The following is a 17,501-nucleotide window of genomic DNA, read 5'->3' as shown; positions in this document are numbered from 1 at the left end:
GGATGTAGAAAGCTGGATAGTATTTTATGTGTCATTGTAGTGCTTCAAGTCTTATTGTGGTTGGCAGCAGGGAAAGCAAAATTTGTCCTATTAATGTATTGAAGTAAATAAATAGAGGCTGGTGATGGTCAGAACAGTTGATTTCTGGTTTGAACATCTGTCACCAATTATAGTGGTGTTTTTTACAGCTTAAGCTTTGTCAGTAATGTTAGCTCTTTTGCCTTGAGTTTATGATTCAGGGGAGAGCTTTGGTGCCAGCTGGTCATTGTATCATCAGGAGGGAGCAAATCAAAGCCCAAGAGGAAGAGAAGGAGCAGGATGTAGTTGGGTATGTGTCATGTGGAGCAGGGTGGCATGTGTCCCTTCACAGTGCCTGGGAAGTGATCCCAACATGTGCTTTTATCCCCTCTGCAGCAGCCAGTGTGGTCAGAAGGGCTGCCTGCACTCACCTCATCACACAGGGATGCAGTGTAGGAGGCTGCACTGTGCTCCAAAATGTTTCTGCAAAAAAACCCCAAACCCCAATAATTTGTATAAAGTATAGCAGTAGTGAATTTGCTGCAGGCAGTCTGCAGTGGAGGAGCTGTGCGCAGCCTGCTGGAGGAGGGAGAAGTGACTTGAGCCTAAAGGAAACTTCCACAGTTAAATGAACGGTCTGTTGACACCAAGCAGCATTTGAAGTAAATCAGTGTTACTTTATGTAAACAGCTGTTTAATTAAGATGATCGCTGATGCAAATCACTGCTTATATTGTGCCTCCAACAGAAAATATATTTTAAAACACATTGCAAACTTTTTTTGCCTAAGTTTGAATTTGTATAGTAGTGAAAGATGTTCATTTCAATATTCACTTAATTGTTAGCAATTTATTCTTGTTAAAGTTGCATTAAATGCCAGGAGCAAAAAGGAGTCTCAGCCTCGTGTATTTGTACTGTGTGTTCTCAGCTGGCTGTCAGTCTGTCTGGTGGTGTCATTGGAAGCTGTGTGTCACATAGAGCTGCTCTGCTCTAAAAGCCTTTAGAAGTTTACTTCTGCTCTCCATCAGTGCTGCTGAGCTGCTTCCCTGTCCTGTTGAGAGTGTTTGTGTCCTGGTTTATTAATGCTAATTAATCTGGATAAGAGATAATAAGAAAATTCTTTATATTTGTGTTGCTGTTGTTTCTTCTGTGTCCCAGTATGATCTCTTGCATTTCCATGCCTATTTTTTATATATCTGAAGGCAGAAAACAAGCATTTTACTCCTTTGACAAGGAAGCCATAGTATTGCGCCGTGTTTATCATCACAAGATATGAGTGGATCGTGGAGTAAAATCTGCCTTGTTTACATGTTTGAGACAAAGGAGGTGCAGCCCCCTGAGCAACACAGGGACTTTTATTCAGCAGTGGAATTGCTGCTGACAGAATAAAGAATTGAAGCACTTTGGAAACTAAATGTAATTTAACATATGGTGGTTATAAAAAATAATCAATTTGTCGTGTCCGCAAGAAGAGCTTTTGCTTTATAGCTTACTGTACTGTTTCATCAGTAGTTTATTTTTTCTTGAGTGCTTCTTCCCTATAAATACTGTTTTTTTTTTTTTTTTTTTTTTTTTTTTTTTTTTTTAATTTGCACTCAGCCTTGCAACTTATTTGTGATCAGATTTTCTTCTTTTTGCACTGTGTTGGGTACGATTCTCTTCTGGATTCCAAGGCTCCAGCAAACGTCAAATGCGATTCACTGATTTTCAGAGCAGTAAGAGCCCCAGCGTGGTCTCTCTCAAATGTTTTTGCAGGCTCAGCATGCAGGCACCAGCTGATGTCACTCTGTTCAGGACGCACCCTGGAGATACAAATGTATGTCAGCTTGATTATTTTTTTCCCCCCTCTAAGCATTATGTATTTAGGAAGAAATTCTCATCAAGATTTGGTAGAACTTAATATATTGTTGTTTTATTCTTGCACACACAAACAAACAAAAGATGATTTATTTTTTCTACTGTATGAATGACGCATCTTTCTCACTTTAAACAGTTTCTTCCTCTGGTATTGGGAAAAGCTACCAGTTTCCAGTTGGACAATATGGAATCTGTAAAGAAGGGGTTGGGGAAAAAGGCAGTATGGCTTTATTTCTGGATTGCTGTATTTCTTTTATTTCCCAGATACTTTCCTGCTCAGTTTCATAACCTCTCCTGCTGCACACATTATCTTTGCATAGCATATTTTCACATATCTCCAGCATGATTATCCCAGACTTGATGACGAGAGTCATTCCTGCTATTGATGACTGTGTTTATCTCACTGCATACTCTGAGGTTATGGTTATGGGATGGGGTGGATTAAGGCTGGAACTCGGGGCATAAGCATGGAGAGGCGGAGCAGGGTGACAGTGGTGCGGCAGCTTTGCTGATCAGCAGAGAACGACCCTGCTTCAGCTTTGCTGCAAAGTGCCCTGGTGTGTGCTTCTGTGAGCCAACGCTGTGCTTCTGCACTGATTCGTTCCGTGGGGCTGTCAGTGCCTGTGGAATTATATGGGGCGAAATTAGTATTTATAAAATAAGCACGTAATAAACGTAGCTCGGTTAATACCAATATTTTGGTTTCCATTTGCTGATTGACTTTTTTAGCTGACTCCTGCAGCTTTAGCTTGATTCCTGTGTTCTTTTGTTATTGCTTGGAAGTCTGGTCAGGTTTTCAGCTATTCAAATGCTTCTCAAGCACCACCTCTTCATTTCGAGCCTTATTCCTGCCCGAGAGTCTATAAGCTCATATGAATGGCTTTTTTTGAGATTGATCTTTCTACTCTGGCTCATTTTAGAGGCTGACACAATTCTTTTCTCCATCAGTCAAAATGACCGAGCATTCATATTCAGCATCATTCTCCCAAAGCCCTTTGGAAATACATCGAATTAAACCCTTTCTCTTTCCTAGAGGGTTTTTTGTTTTATTCCTTCATCAGGCAATCTGCCAACTTCACTATCAATTCTTGTCCATTACGTTGGGCCGCGTGGCTTCTGAGGAGTTAGACATGTGGGGATGACTTTTAAATGTGATGCCTGCCAGTGTTACTTCAGTTCAGATTAGTGGAACGTTAACTTTGTTTTTCTGTCAATTGGGTGGTTGTTATTTCTGCTGCTGTTTCCCATCCTGCTCAGGAAGAACTGCCCTCAACTACCCTGTTTGGTTTTGTGAAGCAAATGCTATAGGTGCCTTGATCTTTGCTCTCCCTTCTTGCAATTTAGGTATTTATCTGCTTCACTGTTAAGAGCTCTTAACCTTTTTCCCATTGATTAAGACAGGCCCTCTTGGAAACTCCATGAGCTGAAATATGAAGTGTTCCTCCATGAAACAACGCGAAGGATCTGGCAGTGCTTGACTCACTGAAAGTTTTATGTTGGTTTTAAGAGCCACTTAAAGGAAAGCTCCACAGAAGTGCTGTTAGAGCAGCAGAAAGCATAGTATTGAGTCCAGAGCAGTGGTAAATAACGTGAATGTATTGTAGAAGTGATCCTATCAATTTTCTTTTGAAAATCTTCTCACAGAACGTAAAATTTTTAAAGTTTGTAAGTGTTTCCTATGGAATCTGAAGGGTTTTAATTGACTAAAAATGCGTGGCTTAAATACAAATGAGCACATTAATCCATCTTCAAAAATAGCTACCTGTAGCGCAGATACAGAAAGAAGTCAATGATTCACTTAAATGGTTTTCTTTATCAAACCACTGCAGGCAAGGTTGGGTTTGGTAGCACATCAGGTCGGTCTGTGTATTACTGTCATAAATAAATATTGCAGAAGATCTTCAGTTTTTGTCTTTGAAAGACTTCAGGCTTGATTCTACAATCTTCACTAAATATCCCTCGTGCAAACCCTGGGGTTTGCAAAGAGTTCTTTACTTATTGCCAATCTGACTGACATTAGTGATCCTTTTATCGTTTACTTTCTCCCTTCCTGAAAGCTTAGAGCTGCTGCATTTCCATGCAGCATCGTGGCTTGATTCATAACTTGCTGTTCTGAACATTTGCAATGTTAGAATTGATTTGAAAAGGTTTTTCTCCATGCTGTTCTTTGGTGTTATTTTCATCTCTCGTGTTTTACAATCCTTTGCTAATAAAATAAAAGACTTGTGGAAAATTACTGGCATTCTCACAAGCAATACAGAGTAACCCCATGTTTGATGGAAGGGTAATTTATGATCATCTTCTTTCAGCCTTCAACACTGCAACAAAATAGCGAGCCATTTTTCAGTAGTACAGTTGTGAGAATCTGTGTTCATCTGCTCATCTTCTGTACTTAAACATATCTCAAATGTAAAGATTGCATTTTAACTTCCACATGAAGAGTGCATTCAGTCTTATTTTTAATCCCTTGAAATGACCCCATGTGGAGGGACAGCAGCATTGGCTTAGAAAGCCCTAAACAAGTGAGCTGATAACAGGTCCTGATCACTTAAAAAATGCAATGGCTGAGAATTGTTATGAATTGCAGAGTTGTAAAAGGGTTTGTTTCCAACCATGGAATTAATTGGTCCAAAAGTGCAGTATATTTTTGCAATAATTGGCATGCTGCAGTGCCTTTAGCACCGATGTGAACCTCGCTCTGTTTTTGTGTTATCAAACTGCAAATGGAGACCATTGTGTCCAATTAGACTTGAATGGTAATGTTTTGAGATGTAGCTTATCTAATTGCTTTGTTACTGACATGTGTTCTTTTTTTTTCTCTCTAAATATTCTAGCGTGGAAATAGAGGAGGTTTGAAAGGCACTAAGCAATGCGACCTGCCAGGAGTGTTTCCATAAACTGGAACTTTGCAAGCATTCTCATATAGGAAAACATGCTGTAGCAATTACATCTTACACATTCACACAGTACTGCGCTTTAAGTTATTAAGAAGTCTTTTTGTTTCCTCTCTGTATAATTCTCAAGAGGAAAGAGTATCTTTGTAATAAAATACATAGACAAAGCAGGTTCTATAAGAACATTCACTTTCCTCTGGTCTTTGTAGTGTGGCCACAAAAGTTGCTCTTATCTTCAAGGTTTGCCCAAGAAGAAGGGAGGTCAGGCATAAAGCAGGGTGGCTGCTTAGCATCCTTCCACGTGCCATAAAAGTGAACATGGAGGCAGTGAGCCCAAATAGATCTTTGAATTCAGTTATTTGCTTACACATGATATATAAATCTGAAAGGTAACAAAATCAGGCTTAAGGCAGGCTATGTTTTGCAGCTCAGAGCTGGCAGAATGACTGCTGCAAGAGCACTGTGTTGGCTTCTCTGAGGTAATAAGAAGCCTGGCAGCACGGCTTGGAGCTTGGTGGCTGCTGGAGCCTGGTTGGGTAGTGACAGCAGCGATGTCAGAGTGCCTTTGGTCTGTGCTTCTGCTTTGACTGAATTCAAAGGAAATAAGCTTCTTTTGTCTTTTTTTTTCCCCTTCAAATAGCAAAGAAGCAAACAAGAAGTCAGAAACGTCAACATAAACACTTCAGTGCTTCAAAGCCTTCCTGGGAGCTTTGTTTTGTTGTGTTCAGCCATTGCTGATGCCAACCTTCAGCTGAACAAGGGGGAACTGGTAGTAAGCACGGCCTGACGTTTGCTCAGATTATTCTGGGTAGGATATAAAACAAATAGTAATTGTGATGTTATCTAATATTTAAGTGCGTATGTAAGTGCTTTGCAGGGTTACTCCTGTTTCTGAATGAGAAAGAGAAATTACTGTAAATGTTCATTTTTCACTTTTCCTTTCATCTCAGAGGTGAATTGCCTTGTGAAAATAATAGAGAGGTCTGTCATGTTCTCAGATGTTACCTCTGCCATGCTCTGTAGCCTCCAAGGCAGACACCTCCTCAGCCTGAGAGGGGCTGGTGCGTTTGTGCTGAAGCAGGGCTTAACTGGCAGCCAGTTTTCCATACGTGGTATAGGTTGACAGTTATGTTTCAAGCACCTCAGGAAACAGCCATCAGGAAATGCATCAGCTTTCAGAACGGAGTGCCTGTATTTCCTTCTGAGTGGAGAACTGTGATTGTTGGGACAGAAAGGTGAAAACTATATATTTTCCTGGTAAAATATTTCCTTTTCAAGATCTTCTGTTGTAGCTATGAAGTAAATGTGAGCGTTTAGTTAGCTAGCATTCTTTCTTAAATAGACGTGGAATGAGAGATGAAGGAAAAATGGAGATTATTTCTCAGGTTGTTGCAGGAGCTTTATTGTTGTCATCAGCTTCAGGCTGATTCAGAAAGTTGCTTGTTCTCAGCGCACAAAGCGAGTCTGAACATTAGATCATAAACCATCTGAGAACTGTTCCCTTATTCCCCTGTCTGCACTCAAATAATAACGATGTGGGAGCACGAAGCAGGTCTGTAAGGGATGGCAAAATGAAGTGCTTGGGATTTTGGCTTGACGAGCACAGGCACTGAGCGGGAAAAATAACATTTTCCCTCTTACAGTTATCCTTCAGGTGTCGGTTCTGCAGGATCCTGGTTTTATTACATCAATCACGAGCAGCTTAAGGCTTCCAAAAACATAGTCACAGACAGATGTTGAGCCTGTCTGGGGATTAGAAATATCCTCTTCCATTAAGTATAAATTAACTTAATCACCAGGTATGAAAGATAAGCAGCATAAACATCATTCCCTGAAGCTTTCATTTAAATTAAAATTCTATTTAAAACTAGGCTTGTATTTTCTATGACTTGATCTCCCTTCAAAGAGATTATATCTGCTGTAAATTTTTACAGTGACATAGTGACAGAAATTAATGTATTGGGGGCAGTGATGTTCTCTATAATTTAACTTCTGCTGCTTCTCGTCTTTTGAAAAGAGGGATGATTGGCTTATTTTTAAATAATAATTGGTCTCTACTCTGTGAAAAAAATAAGACAGAAATAAAGCTGCCTGGCACCCATTTGCCACAGAATGAAAGCAAAGCCACGTGACTTAACAGCAGTGTAATCATCAGCAGCGATGTTTTGTGTGTGTAGAATTCTAGGAGGATTTCTGCTGATAAAAGGCAGTTGCGTGGCCGCTTTCTGCTCCATTGGATGGCAGGGTAAAGCTCCTCTGCTACCTTAGCATCGTCGTGGCTGCTTTCTAAGAACACTTTTCCTATGGAAGAAATCCCCTGGGGCGTCCAGTTTTCTTTTAAACATTTATTTATTTATTTTGCCTCTTCTACAGTAAGACCCTTGGTGGTCTAATGTAATGCTGTTTTCAGTAAGGGCATAGAAGCGCCTTAAAAGTGAATAGCAAAATGAAATCTATCAGGAGTAATGAAAACCAAACCCTTCCTTCAGAGGAAGTTGGCAGGGGGTGGCTCTAAACAAAAGATGCTGATTCCTCACACAGTGTGCAGGCAGACTGAAACTCCTTGCTGTCACATCCTGTGAGTGCTGGTGGTTTCTCTGTGTTAATAAAAGTAATCGGATTAGTTCATAAAAGTCAATTAATGAATGGTTGGTACCACAAAGGCGTTGTTCTGTTGTTGACTATTTCCTGAATGGTTTAATGGTGTGAACGCGTGCACACCTGTAGCCTCCAGTGACATGAATCAGTTTCTTGGGGGAGATCTGTATACAGTGGTGGTAAGTGGGTGGATAGGCAGATTTGTCATGCAAAATCTTCTGAGCTTGTAACTTTGCTAATGGAGTCCTTGCTTTGAGAGTAGAGGCTCAGCAGAGGGAATTAGTTATGGCTTCAGAATCCAGAACACAGTATTTTCCTCTATTAGGGAAGTGGTAGTCAGTTGATTAAAAAAAAATTGCATAGTTTTCACTTGTAACAGTGCTATAAATGTTAAATATATCAACAGGCATTCTTAGAACTCTGCTGTTCCAATTTTTGCCCAATTTTGTTCTGAACTGGACGGCCAAATTTTCTGTGCAAGCATACAAAATGTTGTGAATGCTGCAGCCTTTAATTAGTGGTTGCAAATTTGTTTGTCCCTTAGCAACTTGTATTTGCATAAAGATTAAGGCCAGTCAAAATGAAAGGGATATGACATAGATGGAGAAAACATTAATAAGTTAGTGCTCATGCATAAAAGATAAGTAGTCTTGAATGTTGTTTCCATAAGCTTTCTTAAAATTGCAGTTCTTTTTTTAAAGATGCAGTTAATATTTTCTAAAGAAAGATCTATTGTGAGCTGCAGAATTAGAGAAATTAATGTATTGAGGTCAGACGTGAGTATGGAAATGAAGCCTTGCTATTATTCCGTGTGGCACCAGAAGCATTACCTTATATTTGACCTTTCGTTCATTCAGCCTGACTCAGCTGTGTCAGTCAGAACAATTAATTCCGAGGAGCAGCTTTAAATTGCAGGTCTCAGCTTTCTTCTCCTCCCCTTGCCTGCTGGAGAGCCCAGGAGGAAGGAGCCAATAGAGAAAGTCTCTGCAGGTTTCTCTTTCTAGAGATTTGTTCTGAATTTTGGAGTTTCTGACCCCTTCCCCGCAGCTCCACTGCAGCACTTGTGCACAGGCATTGTGCAGGGCTTTCAGAGGAACAGGCAAAACATGTGAACCTCTGTGCTGTGCAGGGGCTCCAGATGGAGTCCTGAATGAGGCAGTGTGAGATGCCACTTGGAAATGGTGTTCTGGAGTAAGAAAGAGCTGGGTGGTAAATATGATGTGCAGGTTTTGTAGTGACGTTAAGTTCTAAGAAAGAGTAATTCTGCGTTTTCCATTTGACTGATGAATTGATGATAGGAATGGACTTGAAAACCCCTGTTAAATATTTGCTGCTGTAGTACTTTGAACTGTATTTTTGCTCTTTGTAGCTGTTCTGGCAGTGCTTATGCCTATCTTTGACTGGCTGACCCTTGGGCTCTTATGTCATCCAGTTTGACCCTAAGGTGTGCAGATGGCAGCTGAGATACAGAAGAAAATGTAGTGTGCATTGCAAGCAAGTGTAAAAATTATCACTAAGGAAAAAAAATAAAATTGTGCACTGTTTCCTTGCAAAATGTGCAGATTACAGTAAAATTCTGTTTTTGTAGATACTGAGTCTGGCTATAATATATCTAGCTTGGCAGTTTTGCTTAATTAGTTGAGACTGCACAGAGACGGGGCGCATACAGTTATGTTGACTTGACATGCAGAAAATAAACTTCTATTGGATTGCTGTGTGTGGAAGCAGTGGAGGACTGCACTCTGAGTGTGGGCTGTGCAAATGCCTGCAGTTACGGTGAGTGTGGGCAGGAAAGTGTGTGTGTCAATTCAGTGTCATTGACAGGGACAGGATCTGATGCAGGCATGATTCTGAAGGTCTCAGTTTTATTGAAAGCACTCCTGAAAAGTGACCCCATGCTTTACAGCACTGAAATAGCCTCTCTATGCTTTTCCTTGTCCGCTTTCCTGCCACCCCTTTGGGTTCAAAGCTTTTCCTCCACTCCAGTGGATTGCTGTGGCTGGGTTTGATGTTCATCATACTCATATTGTGTTGAGGAGCTTTGATCACTTGTAGAGGAGTGTGAATACTTGGATCAGATATCGAATGGGATGTTTGCCCCGTGCTTGTGGCAGGGACAGAAGTGGGAGAGAAGAAACACGAGATAAGAAACGTGGGTTATCCACACAGGAATATGATTTGATTGACCCCCCTGTTGTAATGGAGGAATAAAACCCAACATACTTGTGAAAGCCAGTAGTAGATTGCAGAGATCTTCTGATGCTGAAAAAGCCCTTTGGTATTGGCTTAGAAACTCGTTACATGAGCATGGAGTCCAATTCTGTTTCCACATGTGCTTTTCTCTACCCTAAGTGTCCAGGGATTGTGTGCATATAGGATGCTTTCTGTCAACGCAGGGCAGAAGAGAACACTGCCAGTTTAAATTCCCCAGCCGAAAGCTGTTGTTCCACCTCTGTGCTAGAACAGAATGTTTCCCTAGATCATAATAAGCTGCTAAGTTAACATTTGTGATTTGGTGGAGATGATGCATTTTAAAATCTTACACAGGTGTCCCATCCTGCCTCTCGTGTACAGTGAGCTGTGTCTGTCTCCAGAGCTGCTGTGGGAATGTGAGGGAGATGAATTCCACAAACAGTGTTTTGGAAAGCGGGTGGATTTTCTGTGAGGCTCCTCATTTCCCAGGAGCAGCATGTCTGGAGTGTTGGTTACCTTCATTTATTACTGCTGAACTCTTCTTTTGGAGGTGGGATGGAAAAGCAGAAGGCTGGAAAAATCTTCTAAACCACTGTATTTCGTCAGGGGCTACAGGGACTAACTGTCATTGCAGCAGGAATCTGAGGCTGACCTCACTTATAGCCATTCACTGTTGTAGCTTATTTCGTGCCAGAATGTCAACTGAAATCAGCCCTGAATCATGCTCTGCCAATGGATTTTCAGGTGCATCTTTGACCTCCCAGTCAGAAGTTTCAGTGACTTATTTGAGGGCCCAAACTGAGGTGCATGCCAAGGAATTCCAGACGTGCAGGTGAGGCCTGAGCTGGAGCTGTGCTCCTGGAGCCCCTGCAGCCTCTGCCGAGGGATGGGAAGGACTTCCATGATGCCATCCTTCGGTATTTTCTATTTAAAAGGAAAAATAAAATCTCATCTGCTCTGCCAGTATCTTTTAAAGGAAAGTTTTACATTTTTAACTGAAATCACCGGTTAATGAATAATGTACAATCCAAAATACTCCTGAATTTACGATTAGGAAGCTTTCAGGATTTCTCTGAACAGCAGCGCATGACTACAATTCCACAGAGGCTTAATTAAATGAGAGTTATGTTACAGACATAACCTTCTCTCTTATTGAGTACACGGTTTCCCATGTGCTCATGGCCTGGTTCAACTGGCTGAAGATGTGAATTAAAATTCATCAGCAGACCTAGGATTAAAAACAGTGGCAGCACACTTGTTCTTTTGGCTGAACACACAGTCGCTCTCTTGGCCTCCAGAAGGCACTCAGTGGCAGTGAAATTCAGTGGCAGTGAAACTCAGTGGCACACATGAGAAGGAAGGAAACCAAGAATGTGTAATTTTTGTCCTCAGTTAAGCAAATATCAATGTAACGTTACCTTTCTACTCTGCCATTTGCTGCTATTTGCAGCAGAGCAGCGTTACTGAAGAACCATCGACCTTACCTAAACTGCTTATTTTTTAAAGACTCAGAATTTCTTGCCTTGCCAAAAAATGGTCACAATTACAGGTACTCAGTGGTGAATGCAGTGAGAGGTTCCTGTGCTGGTGCTGTGCTGAGCACACCTGGGGTCGGACGTTGGTGAGCTGCTCTCGTCTATAGTGGGAATGCATAAGTTCAAAGCCTGGATTATAAGAGGGTCCAAAACTAGACTCCAAAAGTGGCTTTTAGAAATTACATCTCACAATTGAATTCAAACATTTTTTTGCAGATACTAATTAGTTGTTCCTGTAAGTGGTCTTTACTTTCAGTATTCTGGAGTGGAAGAAGATGCGGTGTGTCAGTGGATCAGTGTCCTGACCCAGGGATGGGTGTAAGTGAGCTGAGGAAGTTTGCCTCCAAGTATCAAAGTGGCAATTACAGCTTTACTATAGCTTTGGCTCGATAATTTGTACAGTGTTGTGGTTGGGTAATAACTATGTTGTTTGTAACTCTCTGCTCCAAAAGAGCTTTGTGAAGGACACCAACTCTGTTCAGGAACACAAAAGATCAATGTAGTTTTTTAGTGCCCAGTGTGAATTGTACTTATTCCTGATGATAAGTGCTTAGAAAAGCGACGGGGAAGAAAATGAAGATGTGTGTGTGCTGAGTGGGTGCCAAGCAATTGCCACCAGCTGTCCTATTTTGGGGACGTACAGCAGGAGCAATCTTTAATTTTATCCGGGTGTGTCAGAAGCAGAGGAAATGTAACAACACGCCATCCTGAATCAACACGTAACGTTAATTGCAGAGCGTCGTTATCTCCATCAGCTTTATTTAGGGGATTTGGCAACAACAGTGAAGATGAAATAATGTATTTTGACAGTATGCACAGAGGATTTGAAGAAAAAATAATGGGATTGCCCAGCCGTCCTCTTCTGAGAAGTGCCAGTGTGCGTCGATGTGGGCCGTATCGCTTCTGGATGCGCTGTTAGGATTTCTTTGCAGATGTATCTGAATGTGCTTTTTGTTCCTCACTTATCAGGAAATGTAGAAGCTTCTAATTGTTACTGGAAAATAAGTTTAAATAGCACTAGATTATAACAATCTCTAAGCATTTCCCATGAAATGTTCTGTGAAATTTCATGGAATTCAATTTTTAATCTGAACTTGCTGACTGTAGCTGCACACTGGTGTTTCTGGTGGTTTCTTGTCTATGTGAGACATAGAAGGTAAAATTAGTCTGTTACCTTCTGAAAGGTTGAATATTCTGCTCATTATTTTAGATACTCTTTATAGCATGATTTCTGCTTTAGAGAACTTCAGTATTTATGTAAGATTATAAATTGTTGTGAAAAATCTCATAAAGCAGTGTTTTGTAACTAAAAAAGAACATGTTGAATCTTGCATGGATAAGGTTAATGTAGGCTATGGTTATTTTGCATGCTGCAGATCTCAGACTTCAGAGCATGTGTCAGAAACAAGAGAGGATCTACTGGATGCAGGACCAGCAGGTGGACCGGAATACGAGACCAGCAAAAACCCAGAGGCTGCCCTGCCCTCCCTTTGTCTCAAGCAAGTGTTTCCAAAGTACGCCAAGCAGTTTAATTACCTGCGTCTTGTGGACAGGGTGGCTGCATTGTTCATCCGATTCCTTGGCGTCAAAGGGACAACAAAACTGGGGCCAACAGGTTTCCGGACATTTATAAGGTTAGTAACGTGCTTTATTTAGGAATGGCATGAGGTGAAATAGAACAGCTGGAAACTCAAGGTCCTGCTGGGCAGCGCTGCTGTCACTGAGCTCCTGTTGGATAAGAGCAGGCCCTAGCGTGGCAGGCTTTGAGCTGGTAGGTTCAGTGGTGCCTTCTGAAGGAACTTTTCCCCTGAAGTTCATTGAACCACTGCATGTTTAAAAAAAGAAATATCCAAAGATGCCTGACCTGAGAAACCACGTCTCATAGAAATGTGGGTTTTTATCCTACAGCAGGTCACTGATACTTTGGGAGATACTACTTGCAGTCCTAGTCAACGTGTCACATTCTCACAGCTGTATTCCTGAGATTCACTAGGAACATGACAAATGAAATTGGGTCACTCGAGATCTGATTGCTGGCTGTGGGCATTGCCATCGGCCCCAGGCCAAAGCAAAGGATTTCAAATGCCAGTTACTGATGCACTGCACACTAAGGATTTACATCATGAAATTGCAACTTACAGTGGCGAGGAACTCTATTTATTTATTTTTTTTTTTCACATGCTTTATTTTTGCGGGATTTTTTTTCATTCTGTTTTTTATGGATGTATCTGTTGGAGTCATGGTGCAAATATCTCATTTTCTGTCTTTCATTGAGAATGACAAAAGAAATCAGCAGCAGCTGCAGATGTATTCCTAAAATACAAATTCTGTTTCGATGCAGATGCATTTAGCAGTCAGGAATGAATATAAACAATTTGATTTATACAAATAACAGATATATAAATACTGAAGGCAATCTGCTCTATCTACAGATCAGTGCAGGATGTTTTCTAGTTCTGTATTCTCTGTTGTTTAGTCAAGCCTTAATTTGGCACTTGTCAGATGAACACAGTATAAACGCCAACATTTTCTTTTAATAATACTAAAATAAATGGTCATATCTCAATGAAATCGGCTTGGCAGTTTCCTCACGCACATTAAATAAACTTTTTAACGTTGGCAAATGTTCTCTTTACTTTTCACCAGATGATCCACACCAACACAGGGCCTTTTTCCCCAAATGCTGTTTTCGCTGCTCTTTTCAGATTGTGTGAAATATTCCCTCTCATTTTTTCAAGAGTGAAACGGTATACAGCTGTGATTGGCCTGCAGATGTGTGTGGGCAGGTGGTTTCAAAGACTGCCTGCCCAAATTTTTGTTCCCCTTCAGTAATTTCTTCATTCGAAAAAACAACTTAGAAAAATAAGCAATGGTCGCAGATTTTTTTTCCTGGCTGGAGCTTTTGGCCGATGCTTTGGCACATGCACAAGTTCCAGCCATGCTGCCAGGCTCTGCCATGCAGGGCAGATGGCTCATTCTCATCTACTGATCAACACTGTCCTGTGGGCTCAGACCACACAAGTGTCAGATCTCCCACGTTTGCTTATCACCAAATGCCTGAGATCCATCCAGAGATGCTGCTGTTTTCCATGCAGTGTTCAGTAGCACATAAAATAAATCTGTGAGTGTGCTTAGGATACAGGGAGAACTTTCCCCATTGTCCTCTGTGTTGCTCTTGCATGGGTTTTTATGGCTTGGAAGTTTGGAAGTAATCAGATGTTTTGCTTTTTTTGTTGTTCATTTTTAACAGAAACTGCAAGCTCAGTAACAGCAATTTTTCAATGGCTTCTGTAGATATCTTATACATTGATATCACACGAAGGTGGAACAGCATGGGATTTGATCACAAAGAATCAGGTAATGCTATTTTGTATTTGAAGACCATGAAAATTGGTGATTTTTTTTTTTTTGTGGGTGGTTTTGATAGCTTAAGCACCCCTGAAGCTATCAGTAAAAATGATGGGAGCCAGGCACATCTGTTTGGGGCATGTACAACAACTCCTAGCTACTTCCATGGCAGTTTGCCTGTATCTATAGAATAGATCACTCCTAGTTTTCAGTTATTTAATGGCATAAATCTGCCATAAGCCCCTGTTACGCTTGTAATTTAGCATTCATAACTCTTGTTGCAGGAGAGCGTTTAAAGGCATTCCCAATGGAGCTTCCAACTTAATTGCAGTGTAAGAAGATACGTCCTTAATGGAGTAGCTTACATGGTGTAGCTAAGAGTTAAACAAAAACCTATGCCAGAGCTAGAAATAAATATGATTAACTTCATTTTGATTTAATTCTGTCATCCAAACTGGTTACTCTGGGGACACAGAAAACTGCCAGTATTGCTTTCCAGAGAGTTCCCAGTTGCCCAACTATACACTCTTTTTTTCTTTTTTCCCCCATTTTCATTGACTTTGTGTTGGCTGAGGGAAGGACAATTGATTTCTATACAAACTCACACGGTGCTCACCATTAAATTGGCTCTTATTAAGGATGATTAGCAGTGCTTTTCCCTACAAGCACCCCTTGTGGCAAATGATGCTTCTCTTTGTTCATGGAAGAGCATTAGTCATTTCAGTCGCTTTTAAACTTGTTTACATCCAGCGTGGTTTGTAATGTTCAATGTAAGAATATACTCAATATGGCTGAAAGGCTTCTATAGGAAATGGATCTATTCCACCAGGGATTTTCCTGTCCTGGGACTTCCTTTCAGCTGCTCAGAGCTCCTTGTGCAGGAGGTGCTGGGCCCATGCTCACAGTGTGCCCCTTCCAGCGATAGCTCAGTATTTGAGCCATTTACCTCTCTATCAGGACAATGCATTTAAACTAAAATATATTTCTTGAAAACATTGGACAAGAAAAGCAGCTATGGGAAGCTGTTTGCTGAACAGCAGTAAGAATTCTTCAGAATTTTTAAGCCAAAAGGAAAATGTTTATTAACCTCTGATCTTATTCCCAGCTCCCCTGGTGATTTCCTCTGTTACCATCGCGTATCTTCTTCGTTGTGCAGCTGAGTGGCTGGGAAAATGAATACAAATACCTTCCTGTTAGATAGTTACACTTCAAATATTTGCATATTACAGAAAATGTCTCACTGTTTAATAAGCATGCTGGAGAGAACATCGCATCGATCTTTTTGGTTTCCTTTTAAAAATGTGATTACATTGATTATTTTTTAATCTTTATACATAGACATGAAGATCGGTTTCACCTCCAAAAAAAAAAAAGCCCAGACCTCTCAGACCATCCAAGTCTCTTCTGTACAGTTCTGAAGTTACAAACTCTATTCAGTTTACCTGTATCCAGAGGAGAATTCATCTGCATTCCCTCCTGGGGCTTGTAAGACAGATTTCTCATAAATTCCTTTCAAAGGAAAACAAACTAATTGAAATGTCAGTGGTTTCTTTTGTGAGTTCGGTTCCTATCTGCTGCTCACACTGGAGGACAGGCTTTGTTAGATGTAAGTAGTTTCCCATGGTGAGACATGGTTGTAACAGCGCTGGATCCACACTGCTGACCCTTGGGCCCAGAGCTGTGTGCAGGTCAGGGAGACACTTCTGATGTATTTCCTCCGCTGAAGTTTAGAAAGGATTTCTTGCAATGAAAACCTCTTCAAACCTAATTTTTGTAAATGTTTGTATATAATTTAGTCCTAAGTGGCAGCACGCTATGGATGCAGCATTAGGGGACTCTGAACTACTGGATGCTGGAGATAATACCAGGATGCCCCATTTTCTGTTGCTCAATACGAAATTGCATTGTGTGTTTACCTGAGGTTACTAAAGCAAATGATTTGCTCAAAAGAATAGGTGGTTACAAAACATCACTAAAGGGTTTCTTCTGCTGATTATTTTATGGACTTAGGTTGTTAAAGTAAGCACACTTGCTTCATATATATTTCTGAAATAAGACTCAGGTATTAATGTGGTAGAAAGCACCAGGGCAGCAGAGCATCACTTCGGGGGCCTAATTTACTCACATCTTCTGAAAATCCCTCCTGTGCTGCCCAGCTGATGCCCAGGCTGATTTTGGACATCACTGTATAGAATCTTTCATCTTTTCTGCTATTTTGACATTTTAATAAAAAAAACTCTCCCAGTTGAGGCTGACTTCAGGTATCCCTTGTGGATAATAGATCTGTAGGTCTCTTCTGCTGAGACATCAAGGATCTCAGTTTCACAGATGTGGAGAAGTTTCCAGGTCTGTCAGTGGTGTCTAGTCAGTTTCTTCTACAGATATGACACCCATGGGAAATGAGTATTTGCATTTGGGATTTCAGTGTGGTTTCTGTGGTGAGCTGGTATCATTTCCTTAGCAACTCCCCACTCCCTTCTGTTGTCTTTGCATTTGGCCTGCTTCCAGCTGTAGCCCATAGAGAACTGTAGCTGTAAAACTGCAGCTTCCAACTTTGTTCACTCAGTGCTTCACATGAGTGTCACTTACGGAGCAGGCAGCTGGATGTTGCTAAAGGTGCTTTCTGTGCCTGCAGCTCACCGTGACTGATAAAATAATTTACTGAGCTGGCAGCTGCTGCTTTCCGATAACCCAACAGTTCTCTCGGAAGCTGTTTTACAGCCAAGATCGTGAGAGACCTCAGCTGCAGTCTTAGTTGAGAGAAATTATACTTTAGAATGTAATTGTAATATTTAGGAAAGGTGTTCTTCCTGCAGCATCGATAAACCAGTGTTGTTAGAAAAAAATACGTGCAAAAAAACAAACCTCATCCTAAACTGAACTTCTTAAAGTGTGCACTCAAACTGGAGAGCCATTTAAATCACAGGGCAGCTGGAATGGTTCTACTCATGAAAAATGAAATTAGGCATTATTTTAAGGTTTTACATATAATATGTTAATATGCAGTTAATGTGCAGCCCTTCTTTCCATTGTCTGTGCTAATGTGTTATCAGGTTAAT

The 17,501-nt window shown here is 40.9% G+C and overlaps 1 protein-coding gene across 2 annotated transcripts in view; it reads left to right on the top strand.

Moving 5' to 3' along the window:
- TTLL11 (tubulin tyrosine ligase like 11) overlaps positions 1-17,501 on the top strand; it is a 35,632-nt gene that overhangs the window by 14,442 nt on the left and 3,689 nt on the right. For both annotated transcript variants that reach the window (XM_048965577.1, XM_048965578.1), the window contains 2 exons: positions 12,471-12,728; positions 14,345-14,451. In XM_048965577.1, the coding sequence (XP_048821534.1) occupies positions 12,471-12,728; positions 14,345-14,451 (365 nt within the window). The remainder of the gene's footprint in view (positions 1-12,470; positions 12,729-14,344; positions 14,452-17,501) is intronic.

The sequence above is a fragment of the Lagopus muta genome, chromosome 19 (assembly GCF_023343835.1).
Source record: "Lagopus muta isolate bLagMut1 chromosome 19, bLagMut1 primary, whole genome shotgun sequence".
Taxonomy (NCBI): domain Eukaryota; kingdom Metazoa; phylum Chordata; class Aves; order Galliformes; family Phasianidae; genus Lagopus; species Lagopus muta.
Note: the sequence above shows the minus strand (reverse complement) of the source record. Positions and strands in the feature narration are given on the sequence as shown.